This window comes from Alosa sapidissima, chromosome 17 (assembly GCF_018492685.1).
Source record: "Alosa sapidissima isolate fAloSap1 chromosome 17, fAloSap1.pri, whole genome shotgun sequence".
In the NCBI taxonomy this organism is placed as follows: Eukaryota; Metazoa; Chordata; class Actinopteri; order Clupeiformes; family Clupeidae; genus Alosa; species Alosa sapidissima.
Window position 1 is genome coordinate 32340625 of NC_055973.1, and position 13807 is coordinate 32354431.

General features: G+C 44.2%; 1 protein-coding gene across 1 annotated transcript in view; it reads right to left on the reverse strand.

Moving 5' to 3' along the window:
- pola1 (polymerase (DNA directed), alpha 1) overlaps positions 1-13807 on the reverse strand; it is a 113107-nt gene that overhangs the window by 83129 nt on the left and 16171 nt on the right. Inside the window, exons 16-26 of the mRNA XM_042068202.1 lie at positions 11378-11462; positions 10999-11060; positions 10804-10893; positions 10409-10525; positions 10062-10237; positions 9314-9443; positions 8889-9008; positions 8471-8570; positions 8078-8205; positions 7347-7496; positions 5487-5609 (exon numbers count right to left, since the gene is read on the reverse strand). Coding sequence (XP_041924136.1) covers positions 5487-5609; positions 7347-7496; positions 8078-8205; positions 8471-8570; positions 8889-9008; positions 9314-9443; positions 10062-10237; positions 10409-10525; positions 10804-10893; positions 10999-11060; positions 11378-11462 — 1281 coding nt within the window. The remainder of the gene's footprint in view (positions 1-5486; positions 5610-7346; positions 7497-8077; positions 8206-8470; positions 8571-8888; positions 9009-9313; positions 9444-10061; positions 10238-10408; positions 10526-10803; positions 10894-10998; positions 11061-11377; positions 11463-13807) is intronic.

The window sequence follows — 13807 nt, forward strand, 5'->3', positions numbered from 1 at the left end:
GTATTTACTTATTTATTTGTATTTCCCTCAGTCTGAGCTGAGAACCTGAGCTGTAGCCCAAGTGTTGAGATGGAGGGTGGACCAGATGACGCGTGGAGAGAGAGAGATGGAGATGGAGGGTGGACCAGATGACTGCTTTGGCATCATTTCTGTTCGTCCTAATCTTCCTTTGTTTTCTCTTATGGCAATCATGCTTATTCTTTCTTCATGTATTCAATAATCTCACCCACAAGCGTGCACACACACATTGTGGTTCCATGTACAAGCGTGCACACACACATTGTGGTTCCATGTACAAGCGTGCACACACACATTGTGGTTCCATGTACAAGCGTGCACACACACATTGTGGTTCCATGTACAAGCGTGCACACACACATTGTGGTTCCATGTACAAGCGTGCACACACACATTGTGGTTCCATGTACAAGCGTGCACACACACATTGTGGTTCCATGTACAAGCGTGCACACACACATTGTGGTTCCATGTACAATGTTAGACTGTGAATGTAGCTTTCTTTCCTCCCTTCCGGTCAGTTTCTCACCATGTACACCACACACACGCCAAAAAAATGAATCTAACCAAGTGTTATTAATCTTATTGGTGTTGTATTTAGTATGAACAGACTTACCTAGCGCTCTCTTGAAAGATCATTTTGACTTAATTTACGAACAGTTTTGGCCCTTTTCCACTATACGTGGTAAAACCCTGGTGTCTGGGGCAAACCCTGGTGTCTGGGGCAAAGCCTCTAACTTTTTATATTTCCATGATTGAAGCCGGACGGAGGCTGTGGCCTGTGCATCACATGCTGTCAGGAACCCTTCGGTTATGCCCGTTTCAGTAAACAGAGAACTTATCGAAAACAATAGCAGCAAGCTAAACTTAGCAATAAATGGTGACCTTATATATTGTAAGTAGTACACACAATAAAGGCTGATATTTCAAACAAACTGTCTAAAAAGTTAAATAAGTTTTGTCTTAGGAATTATGATAAGTAGTAAGTTAAGAAAAAACATAAGTACTTTGTTCATAAATATCAGATCTTCTTAAATTTGTTCTTAAGAAAAAAGATAATAAGAAAGCACCACTTTAGAAGTATTTTTGTCTTAAGAAAGCTTTGTGAATCCAGCCCCTGGTTCTTACAATGTTATGACTTGTTTCTAGCATTGTTAGCTAATGCCCCCGATGTTATAGCATCTTATGGAAACACAGTACCAAGGTCACACACCGGTGTTTAAGACCGGGAAAAAGCCTTAAGGCCAGCCTCGGTCCATAAAGGAAAAGAGCCATTTGACTTATTTACAGGAGTCTTATCAAGACAAATTTACTCAAAGCGCTGGCAGACAAATTTGCTTGTTTTCAGGATGGGACGTCTTAAAATAAATCAAACGCTTCCTAAATTAAATCAAATGATTTCACAAGAAAGAACTCGGTAAGTCTCTTTATACTGAAAACAATACCAACTAGATTTTTCGATCTTGATATAAGATTATCACACTTGGTTAGATTTGATTGCTCCTCTTTGTTTCGGACATGGACATGGACACACACACACACACACACACCCCCGCCCCCCCACCCCATCAATTTCTCATTTTGGCACCACTCTCCCTGACCCCCGAATCCTCCACTGCCAGTGCCAAGCAGCAGTCATCTCCTCTGCCACCCTCGCCACCGCTCCTCTCTCGGCGGGCTGGGCACCACAGGGTGCACCAGGGCGGGATCTGCAGAGCAGTGGCTGCGTGAGGCCGCTGACGACGACAGCGACAAGGGTGTGGGTAAGACGAGATGGCCGCCCGGGGCCAAGGCAAGCATCTTTATCGCCATGGCAAACATGATACATGCAGCAACCAAAAGCATTCTGTACGGGCGGCGCATTCATGTCTCTGGCGCTTATAAATAAAGCCCAGTAAATCAAAATATAAATGGTAATGTCGCGAGTGATGATTAATACCGAATGGAGAAGAGACAAGAGCAGGGTGTGTATGTGTGTGTGTGGGCCTGTGTGTGTGTGTGTAGCGGGGTGTGTATGTGTGTGTGTGTGTGGGCCTGTGTGTGTGTGTGTGTGTAGCGGGGTGTGAGTTACAAGTCACTCCGCTCTCCGGGGATTTCTCACCAGCCTCTGGCAACCCTCTCATTGGCCTGAGCAGGTCACACTGGGTATCAGTGCAGCTAGAACATGCTGAGGGGGAAATGTAATAACCCCAATTAGAGTGGATAGAGGGTGACATGTTTTTTATTATGTTTTGGTGTGTGTGTGTGTGTGTGGGGGGTGGCCTGTGTGTGTGTGCTCACGTATTTCTCATTTACACAATACAAAAGGGGCTGTGATTTTTGTTGTGAGGGATGCAGTTATGGCCTCATAAGCAAGCATGGACGCACGCACGCTTACACGCTCACTCACACACACGCTTACTCACACACTGAGGGGGGGGGGGGCGGCTGTGACCTGCAGCAGGGCCGCTTTAGGCTAAATGCAAAAACAGCGTAATTAATGGCGGTCTCCCAGCCGCATAATGCCATGCTATGGTGCACTGGCATTGTTGCAGGAGAAGAGCGGGTGATTAGAGGAGGATGACTGTGTGCCCGTGCTGAGTTACGGTGGCCCTGGGGGCCCTCAAAGCACGGCCTTGGCTGGGTGGGTGTGTGCGTGCGTGCGATCGAGAGCGAGAAGCCGGCAATCAAGTCAGTGAGACGGCATTTTATCAGGAGAAAGGAACAATGCGCACAGGTGAGCCAAGAGCTGTTGGTTAACAATTAACACAATAGAGCGGTGGACCCCCCCCACATTCATTAGGTGGAAACGGCTGGCTACAGTTGGTAACGAGAAAGAGAGAAAGAGAGAAAGAAAAGAAAGAGCGCGCGCACGCTCGAGAGAGAGAGAGAGCGCGCGCACGCTCGAGAGAGAGAGAGAGAGCACGCGCACGCTTGAGAGAGAGGGAGAGAGAGAGAGAGAGAGAGAGAGCGCACGCTCGAGAGAGAGACAGAGAGAGAGAGAGAGAGAGAGAGAGAGAGAGAGAGAGCACGCTTGAGAGAGAGAGAGAGACAGAGAGAGAGAGCGCGCGCTACGCTCGAGAGAGCGAGAGAGAGAGAGAGCGCGCGCACGCTCGAGAGAGAGAGAGAGAGAGAGAGAGAGAGAGAGAGAGAGAGCGAGAGAGCGAGAGAGAGACAGAGAGAGAGAGACCGAGAGAGAGAGCGCGCGCACGCTCGAGAGAGAGAGAAAGAGAGAGAGAGAGAGAGAGAGACAGAGAGAGAGAGACAGAGAGAGAGAGAGAGAGCGCGCGCGCACGCTCGAGAGAGAGAGAAAGAGAGAGAGAGAGAGAGAGACAGAGAGAGAGAGGGCGAGCAAGAGGGGTGGTAGTCTCAGACTGCCCTCTTGTGGCGGTGGGTGAGTACAACACACCTAACTAAGAAGTGCTCGAGTATGATGATGCACTACAGCGGATCTTTGGTTGAACTTCAATAAGGTTTAGAGAGGTTATGACTGGTTCACTGGTTATGACTTATAATGAGATATATATATATATATATCCAAGGTGTTTAGTCATTTCTCAGCAGGTACAACATTTAAGTGGAACTTCATTGAAAGAAAAATGCCAATGCAGTGCTTAACAATAATAGGCCTATTAAATTGACATGGTGTCATTTTTCCTAAAGGTAGCCTATATAAACAATTGTATAACTGGAGTGGTTTGCAACAAGGCTACAAAACATGATGTCATTTGAATGTCACTGAGGGAGATGGGCCTATCTGGCTATGTGGCTTGTATCAGCAACTTCAGGCCCAAAAAAGTCCCAAACATAAATGATCACATTCGTCTAATCTTTCCTAACGATCCGCTAGCGGCCTGCCTCATCAGCCTAGGCTCTGAGATCTGTACACTAACACACTTGCTACCAACAAGTGTTGCCAACCACGCAAAGGCAAAATAAAGTGTTCCAATCAATAACCGACGAGATGCGCGTTTAGGAGAGTTTCAATTGCACGGGAGGGAGTAGCGAGCTAGCTCTCTGTTTTGTTTGATCATCAACAGAAGTGAAGTTCAGCCGTAATCGCTGATACAACCTTTAAGCACCATCTGAAGTAAACATTACCATTTTGTTCATGTTTAGCGCACGGTCTGCGTAGAACTTGGTAATACCATTTTGTTCATGTTTAGCGCACGGTCTGCGTAGAACTTGGTAATACCATTTTGTTCATGTTTAGCGCACGGTCTGCGTTCATGTTCATGTTTAGCGCACGGTCTGCGTTCATGTTCATGTTTAGCGCACGGTCTGCGTAGAACTTGGTAATGGCATCAAGGAGGTTTTCTGCAGGGCATCTTGAAAGCTGAATGATTCCAGAAAAAACTGTCTTAACTGAAATCAGTTTGCTTCCGGAACGTAATGTAAAGCACAAGCATTGTGCCATATGATCGTGTATCCTAAACTGATAACATGGACATGTTGGTGTTAATTGCAAGCATCACATTGTCGATTAATAATTTTATTTGTTTAGGTTCGGATCGTGCTCTCAGAATTAGTCTCTCGGGATTCATTCGTTTCGGGGAGAATTTGATCGATAGATTTCCCATGTCTAAGTCTTAATGTTTTCAATGCGTCTACATGGACTTTCTGTGTCAGATACTCAAGCTTAGGTAATCAAGACCAAGTTTTTCCACGAGCGAACTCTCCTTTCGCTTTTGCCTCCGAGCAGAATTTGCAGATCACGCCACTCCTTTCGTAAATATGTCTGAAAGTTGTTTCCTACCTGGACCATCTTTTGTGTCAATTTGGAGTATTTCATCTAGCCACTCATGTTTAAACGTTACGCAGACCTTTTTCTGGGGCATCTGCTCTGTCTTTTCGCCATGGTAGCCTACTGCATAACTGCTGGAGCAGGGCCTGCCTAATCTGACCCAGAAGTTCGCATCATATCGCCTGCCTGGAGTAGCCTAAAGGATACTTTGTATGTAAACAGTCTAACGTACATCCGACTTGGTTGTCAGACATGTCAGTATTTTAAATGTTTATTACCTAGCCTACATCGGCTTTGATGGTCAGATTTTTAACCCCTGAAAAAAAAATCGTTTGTGCGGTCTGAAAAATCTATTGCGCAGCCACGCGCGTGCGCAGCTTAGAGGAAACATTGCACGAGACCACTCCAGAAATGTTCATACTGTTAAAAGATGGATCAATCCTAGCCGAGTTGAAACAGACATACATTCCTTCTACGGCATACTAAATGGACTGCAGAGAATTGTATAATTCTGGCAGTTTTCTAATACACTAAGTTGGTTTAAGGAATATCTAAATCACATCAGTGCACATAAATTCACTTGTATTACATGACGTACTACAGTCAGGGTACACTGGATTTGATCATTGGGATAAAGCAGATCCATACCCGTTGTGTTGGGCGTCAAGAACGGGAGGATTACATGTCCATACGTCTGTTGTGTTTTTGCATCAGGTGGTGTGTGTGTGTGTGTGTGTCGTCTCACCTCTCTGCCTTTGTGCGTGACCAGGGCGGCCAGAGGTTTGGCATAGAAGCGACTGTAGGAGAAGCCCAGGCAGCCGTACATGCTGTTGGCCGTCAGCTTCAGAGCCTTCTGTCTGATGTCATACTGCAGGCGAAAGAGAGGAGGGCAAATGTGACCATCAAGGACTCACTGCCTGCCTCTGTGTGTGTGTGTGTGTGTGTGTGTGGTGATCTTACTATATGCTCTAACTGACTCTGTGTGTGTGTGTCTGTGGTGATCTTACTATATGCTCTAACTGAACGGACACTCCAGTCTAACTTCAACCTAGGGTCCATTTCTGGATCATTAGTGTATAGGGGTGTAACAATGCACCGTGAATTGGCTAAAAATCGATACACATGTGAAAATTACCATCAGTTGAGAAAAAAAACTTAACACGATGCAACGACGTTGTCGAAAAAACAACATTAATGATGTAAAACAAGGACATTTCTAAGTAACTCCAAACTTTTGAACTGTAGTGTATATGTGACCCTACAAGGCGAAACCAGTCGTTTTGGTAAAATTTACAAAATTCAGTTATTGTACTCACACGGCCATAAACTAAGCTTTCCAACGATATGTATAGAGGATATTGCTAGGCTAAGTATCGCTAAGATAACCGCATCCAAAGTTGCCATGGTTCTCCTGTCACGATACGCCAGAAGAGGAGAAAATCACCTTTTTAATAGTAAATTGTCACATGCAATAGTGTGAGGGCACAGCTATGATTAGCCTTACGGTAGCGTGACTTTGAAGCAGATGACTGACTATGCAGTTTCAACCATAGTTACAACCGTGCAATGAGTCTTTTTCTGCCCCCTAGTTAATACCTGGGACGGTCATAAGGTGTCACTATAGAATATAATTAATGTATTTCGGGCGAAGTAAGGGGAGAGGAAGTTCTGTGTACACAGATAGTGTATAGCCTAGCCTACTTTTAAAATGCGCTAGCCTACTTCAATGGAAAACTTCTCCTGGTCCCTAAAATGACGCCCAGGATATTTCGTGCTTTTGACCGTTCGTGCCCTGAAAGGCAAGTTTTTCACATTCATATTCGGTTACATTTGCCAAGAATGATAGAGAGCTGACACATTGAGTAACGAGTAATGAGTAGCCTAATGAGTAAATTAGCTCTACCGTAGCCTACCATAAAACCTTATAGCGGCGTGGACAAAGGGAATGACTGCTCATGTGTTGAATCTTCACCTAAATAAAGTAAGGATTTAACAGTCAAAACGTATGTTTATCCGTGAAATTTGTTCACAATATGAAAGTGTAGCTTGTACGTTTGTTTATTGTGAATTTTCTCAAAATATCACTGTGCGCAAAACGACTGGTTTCGCCTTGCAGGGTCACATATAACAACATAATATTATAGATATTATAATAATATAGGCTACATATCCCAATATGTCCCTCTTCCCCCAGTCAGACACCTTAACGAACATATTCCCTGCAGGAAACACTGACTGCAGCTTATTCAACTAAAAAATTGTTTTGTGAACTTAAAATCGTAAGTTGAGTGTATTGTTACATCCCTATTTGTGTACATTTCCGTTTGGGACCAAAACGACATCAAGTGGTGCAGTTTTGATAGACCCGAGTTTCCCTTTAAGTAGAGTTACTGACTGGAGGCTACCAATGAGGTTACAAAATAATCAGGTTATTTCCTTACCCATATCCAGGTTAGCCAAGGGCCTACAGTGTGCTATGTGAGTGATTCAATGAGCTTCACACTAAACTAGAGCTGGTTGAACCATGGAGTGAAGTTTACAGTCAGCTTGCAGCTCCGTAGTCTTCACTGAGCCTACAACTCCCCCTGCTGGCCACAGTGGTTACCTGCATGTGAAGGTCAGGGTTGAGGTCTGGCTGCTTCATCAGCTGTTTGACCTGCCGACGGCGCTCCACCAGCTTACGGATCTCCTTGGGAAGGACTCCCATCTCCAAGTCAGAGTCCGGAATCTCAGGAATCTCATCTGCGTCCTCCTCCTATCAGAGCCGCAGAAATAGCAGGCTAAACATTTGTATGCTTATGCCAGCACTGGCTGGTTACGCAACTGCTTTTAAGGGAGAAAACACAATAGATCTTGAGACAGTCTTTGCAAAACGCACCAAAATGCTACACAAATCACACACACACATTTATATCCAATCACATACACATTGGGCAGCCGTGGCCTACTGGTTAGCACTTCGGACCTGTAACCGGAGGGTTGCCGGTTCGAACCCCGACCAGTAGGCACGTCTGAAGTGCCCTTGAGCAAGGCACCTAACCCCTCACTTCTCCCCGAGCGCCGCTGTTGATGCAGGCAGCTCACTGCGCCGGGATTAGTGTGTGCTTCACCTCACTGTGTGTACACTGCGTGCTGTATGTGTTTCAGTAATTCACAGATTGGGTTAAATGCCGAGACCAAATTTCCCTCACGGGATCAAAAGAGTATATATACTTACTTATATACTTTACATTTAGTAATTTACCTGACTCTTTTATCCAAAACGACTTACAAAAAAGGGAACAATCAAGATACAGTGCAACAAGGACATGTTGACACACACACACACACACACACCTCTTGTGTTTTCTTGCGCATGGCAGAAGCCACTCTCTGGATGGTGGTGAAGCAGATGTTGAACTCTTGGATGATGGAGGGGTACAGACTGTTGAAGTCCAGCAGCAGGATGAACTTATCATAGAAACCTGGAAACCATAGAAACAGCCTCATCAGCATCAGCCAGAGAGGGCCAGTTTCAGGACAAGTCAGTCAGCATGTTGTCACACATTTAGCGGTAGACCTACTGGTCTAGGAATTTCACAGGAAAATAAAAGTTGTGTTTTTTTTTTTATGTAACCGACGTTGGTAAAATGAAGATACTATACAGATTCCCATATTCCTGTAATCACATATCCCTCGCGCAGTCTCTTAACACACACACACACACACACACACACACACTGTACGTACCCACTTTGGGATCCAACACCAGTCCTCCGGCATATGCAGCCTTCTTCCTCACCTTCTTTGGAGCCCCTTTACCTGCTCCATCCTCGTCTTCATCCCCAGCCTGACACACGCACACGCACACGCGACTTATTTCAGCAGTTTCTTCTCATCTACTATTTACACCGATCAGAATCTAAGCAGATTTAACTGCTTGGGTGAACATCAGGGGTAGAAATTAACATATGCCAGCCAATGACAAATAAATGGTAATATTCACCAGCCACTCAAAAGCAAATCATCACTTTGTGTTGAACTCTACCAGCCACTCAAATCATCACTTTGTGTTGAACTCTACCACGTAAGCCACGTAAGCATTAAACCCAGGCTGGGTGACACGGTGGTGCTTTTTGGCTGCGAGACGGCGCATGCCACCACATACCAGGTCGTGCTGGGGCTTCTTGAAGAACTGCTTGTCTGGAACGATGTAGTTCTTCTCGTGGAAGGCGTGGAGCAGCAGGAACTCGTTGCGCTCTGCTCGCCCGCCCATCAGGGTACGAGACTGGGGGAGGAGGGAGGACACGGCCACACTGCAGCTAAAGGTTCCAACCACTTACAGTACTGTTTCAGCATTTTCACGACTGGAACTAAAGGTTCCAACGACTTACAGTACTGTTTCATCATTTTCACGACTGGAACTAAAGGTTCCAACGACTTACCTACCTTCCAACAGATGTCTACACTTTTACATGTGACACAAATGCATGAAGAGAAACTAGATTTCCCCAGCCTTGTGAGCTAGTCTGCCGATGGGTTTGATCTTTAAACCAGACACTGTGATGGGTTATTATGCATTGATAAGCTCACCATGACATTTCCAGCGATATTGGTGATCTGCAGGGCGAGTGGCAGGACGTTGAGCTCGCACATGATCTGCAGGATGAGCTTCGCGTCCATCCAGGTGAGCTCCAGCACGTACAGCAGGTGAGGGGAGTCACTACGCGAGAAACACATGGAAAAGGTTTAACGGAGAGTTAAGAAGAGTTATTCATATTTCACTATGCGAGAAACACATGGAAAGGGTTTAACAGAGAGTTATTCATATTTCACTATGCGAGAAACACATGGAAAGGGTTTAACGGAGAGTTAAGAAGAGTTATTCATATTTCACTGAAATCTCACTCAATGGTCTTAGAAACCACCTCGTGGTTGAGATGAGAAGACTAAAGAATCTTCATGAAGAGCAACATTTCTACCCATGGGATATTTTTTTATCAAGATAAAAGATATGTTACATTCATTTACTGCTGTCAGTTTTTAATAATTACACATTACTCAGCTATAACCCTCTGCAGCAAGCTCAGGAGACAATACAAGCTCTACTAAAGCACATTGAATGACCTCAAAGCACATTGAATGACCTCTGTGTATGAAATGCGCTATATAAATAAACTTGACTACTGTGAAAGCCTTCCTCAGGAAACATTATATGGTGCACTCTCTACTGTGAAAGCCTTCCTCAGGAAACACCAGATGCTCTACAAGCTCTATTGTGAAAGATTTCCACAGGAAATGCTATATGGTGCAGTGTCTCTACTGTGAAACCATTCCTCACCCGTAGAAGTTCCGAATGTTCTCCTGAGGAATCACAGCACGTTCCATCTTCAACACCTGGGACGCCAGTTCCGTCAGATGGTAGCTCTTACAGCGAATCAGCTCCTTGGCTGAGATCTCGACGTCACACACCAAGCGCCCACTCGTGGCGCTCTTCTCTGCAAAGCCACTACGACCCTGAGGATGCAAAAAGAGTGGTGAGAGGGGTTTTTATGCCTTCAATCTGATAGGAGAGCGACAGGAAGCAAATGAAGAGAGAGAGGAAATGACCCAGGTGGGATCGGGATATGACCCGGGCCGGACCCGGGCCCCCGAAGGCACGTGGACCCAAACAGTTTCAATTCTCACCCCCAATTTCGGCATGTTGGCCCGACGCAGACGTCCGATCTTCGACCAATGAGGTACCTTGCAAAAGCTGATCCTCTGCAGGAGTACTTCCAGGTCAAAACCCAAGATGTCATGACCCTGAGGAAACCAACACAAACACTCAGATCAGTGAATACATTCTTAATTACATTGCTACTTACATTCTTAATTACATTCCTAATTACATCCCTGTGCTGAGAAATGAACTGTTTCTGGAGTACTGCATTACAGTCTACCATCATCATGAAAGGCAAACCAACTGAGCAACAACGTGTGCTTTGCTGATTTCAATAATTCAGTGCAATTGTGTATTTTCCATGCAAGACATGTCTTGCACCACTGATTACAAAAAATAAGCAGCCAAAATGACCACATACCACCAAAACATCAGGATCAATCTTGTGCATCTTTGCCAGGAAGAATCCCAGCAACGCTCGCTCTGTTCCTGCAATCTCCACTTTGGCATTCTGTGAGAGGATCAGAAATCACAAAAACAAGTTCTCACAGACAGCACTGAATATAAAACACTATTTGAGCAACGGAAGTCATTACAGCCATCTGTTAGTCAGTACCTTCTTCCTCACGGCCTCTTTGAAGTCATACGGGAAGATGCAGTCATTCGGTTTGCTGATCACTAGGAATGAAAGAGAAATAAAAACAAAATTACATAAACTCCAAAAAATGCAAAACTTTATTTCCCCCAAACAGGTTTAATAAAGTCTGTTGAGAGAAGGCAGTGAGGAAAGCCACCATAGCATAGTTGTTTTAAAAGACAGTATCGGATTGGTATCAGTATTGGCAGATACTCAAGGTTGTCATATTGATATCGGTATTGTCATATTGATATCGGTATTGTCATACTGATGTCGGTATTGGGCATGACAAAGTGGATGTCATTGCCATCAGACAAGTTTAATGTCTGCTGTACTCATTGAGAGGGAGGCCACTCACCGCAGAAGTGCGTCTGGAACGGCGGCCGGGGCGGAGCCTTGTCCAGGGGAAACTGGTGATGGACCAGAGCAGCCAGCGACACAATCTGGAGGTGGAATACGTTGGAGAGAACAAAAGATAATTAATTCGGCACAAAGTCATTCTCGCAATATTACGTAATTCACAGGAGCTACAGAAGCAGAAATAAAGCACTGTAGATGTCAGTTAAACACTCAAACTTTTCAGGTAGCCAACAGGCCAACCGCTAGCATTTCGAGACATTGCATTTCATTGTAAGCCTGGCCAGGCAGCTAGGCTACACGCTACAACACAGGCATGACATATATTACGTCTTAGTGACCTTGTTGTTCACAGGCAAAATCTATTTGGTTGAGGCATAAAAACCCCTGAATGTCTTCATTAAGTAGTTAAACTTTTGAACTAGCTGATACCTCGCCGATTGTAGCCACTACCGTTTTGCCGTTTCGCCATCAACGCCACCGAGGTGAAATTTCGTTGGGTGAAATTCGCAAGGTGTGTAACCATACCGTTAGGCATGGTATTGCATCAAGATATCGTTTCAGTATTGGTATCAAGATACCAAGATACTTGGCAGGGCTCTACAGTGCGCCCATTTCTCTCGCACATGCGAGTAAAAATGATGGCGTGCGAGTGCCAAAAAAGATTTAGGCGCACTGTTGTGAATGACTTCTAACCATGTCAATGCTTGTCTACAAAATACACCGCAACATCGCAAAACATTACTGGTGCAAACCATAGAATCACGTCGCGAATGCAGCATAAAAACTACACCTCCTATCAACGTTAGCAGTTTCGCGTTGTGTCTTGCTAGTAGTCGCTTCTATCAAATCCAAGAGCGCACAAAAAAAGCGGAAAGTTAGACTAGCCAGCCAAGATGCAAAGAATGAAGAAATTAGTTCTTCTATCCACCGAATTCATCGGATATAGGAGAAACAGAATGAGATTCCGAGAATGCAGTGAGAGAAGGAAAGATAACATGCCTTTTAGCCCAGTTGACGTATTGGCTGCAATATGCAAAATATAGCTGTAGCGAACAGGCACAAAAGTAGCCTCCCGTAATACTCTCGTTTTATTGAAAGGTAGAACTCTACTGACAACTCCAGGCTTTCATGCATGCTTGTTTGTTTACACCGAATACAAGCTGAAGTGCAAAACGAAAGTAGGCCTAACATTTGCCTACTGCCCCCATCAATGCAGATAATTCAAATAAAAATAAATATCCTTGATTAGACTATGTTGGGTTTTGTGGAAGAGAAAATGGACTGTTTTAGTAGTAGTATTAGGCAGTATGCAGTCAGATAGGTCACCATGGGCATATTTGGATTAGCTACAGATGGATTCACAAATAAATAAATTAGCCTACCAGGGTACCCCCAGAATTGTCAGACCTAAATTTAAGACTTTTAAGACCTTTTTAATACCACTTCAGATGAAATTTAATACCTACATCGCACCCATTCAGATAGAATAAATAATATTAAAGGTAAGATTAAACCTTAAAATAATTACTATTTACAAGTGTTTGAACATGCCAACATGAACATTGCAGTGGCAACGCAAAGCTTTGTCGCGGTAGTAACGTGACTGAATGTCCCGCTTCATGGACAAATTTACACGGAATAGAACCTAGTTGTATTTCAGGGATTAAAGTGAAAAAAAAAATCGTTTGACTGAACTTTTTTTCAGGCCATAAGTCATACGTTGTTCATATCTACCTATAGAGATAGCACCCCTTTTGCGGTCGCGACCTATTGGTTTTTAATGTACAAAAAGATGCAAACGGCAAAGTAAAGCACCAAATAAACACCAAAACGAGGCTACAGGGTACTAAGTTACTATGTAATTAATGCCACCTACAGGTGAATGCATAGAACATAACAATCCTATGGTTTGTGTACCCTGTAGCCTCGTTTTAGCCGCCAATGGCCGCCTTGTGAATAAGGCGAATTGAGAGTGTTCTTGATTGAGATTTCCTGATGAACAAAACAATATTTCAATACCATCCCTGACTATTGCTGATTAGCCATTGCTGTTCTTTTCTACTGCAGCAATATTGTAGCAAGGCTTTAACTTACACTCTTATTTAATTACTTCAGGCTAAAAGTGTTTAAAGGGGAGATTTTTTTTCTTGTTAATATGCAATTCAACACCAAGTAAAATCTATAAAATCAAGTTTACAAGACTTTTTGCAAAGACCATTTGTTGCCTCATCTGCATTTAATGAAAACATAGTAATTTTGAGTTTTACAGACAACTCAGTTTTCCAATGAGCAGCAATACTGTGTGTGCTCATGTAGGAGGTCTGCGAATCTGATAACGACAATCTGGAGAGGGCGCTTTTGTCTTCAGCAACAGATTGCATAAGGTTGACAAGAGGTTGAGATATGGTGAGGGACAGGTCGTGTTGCG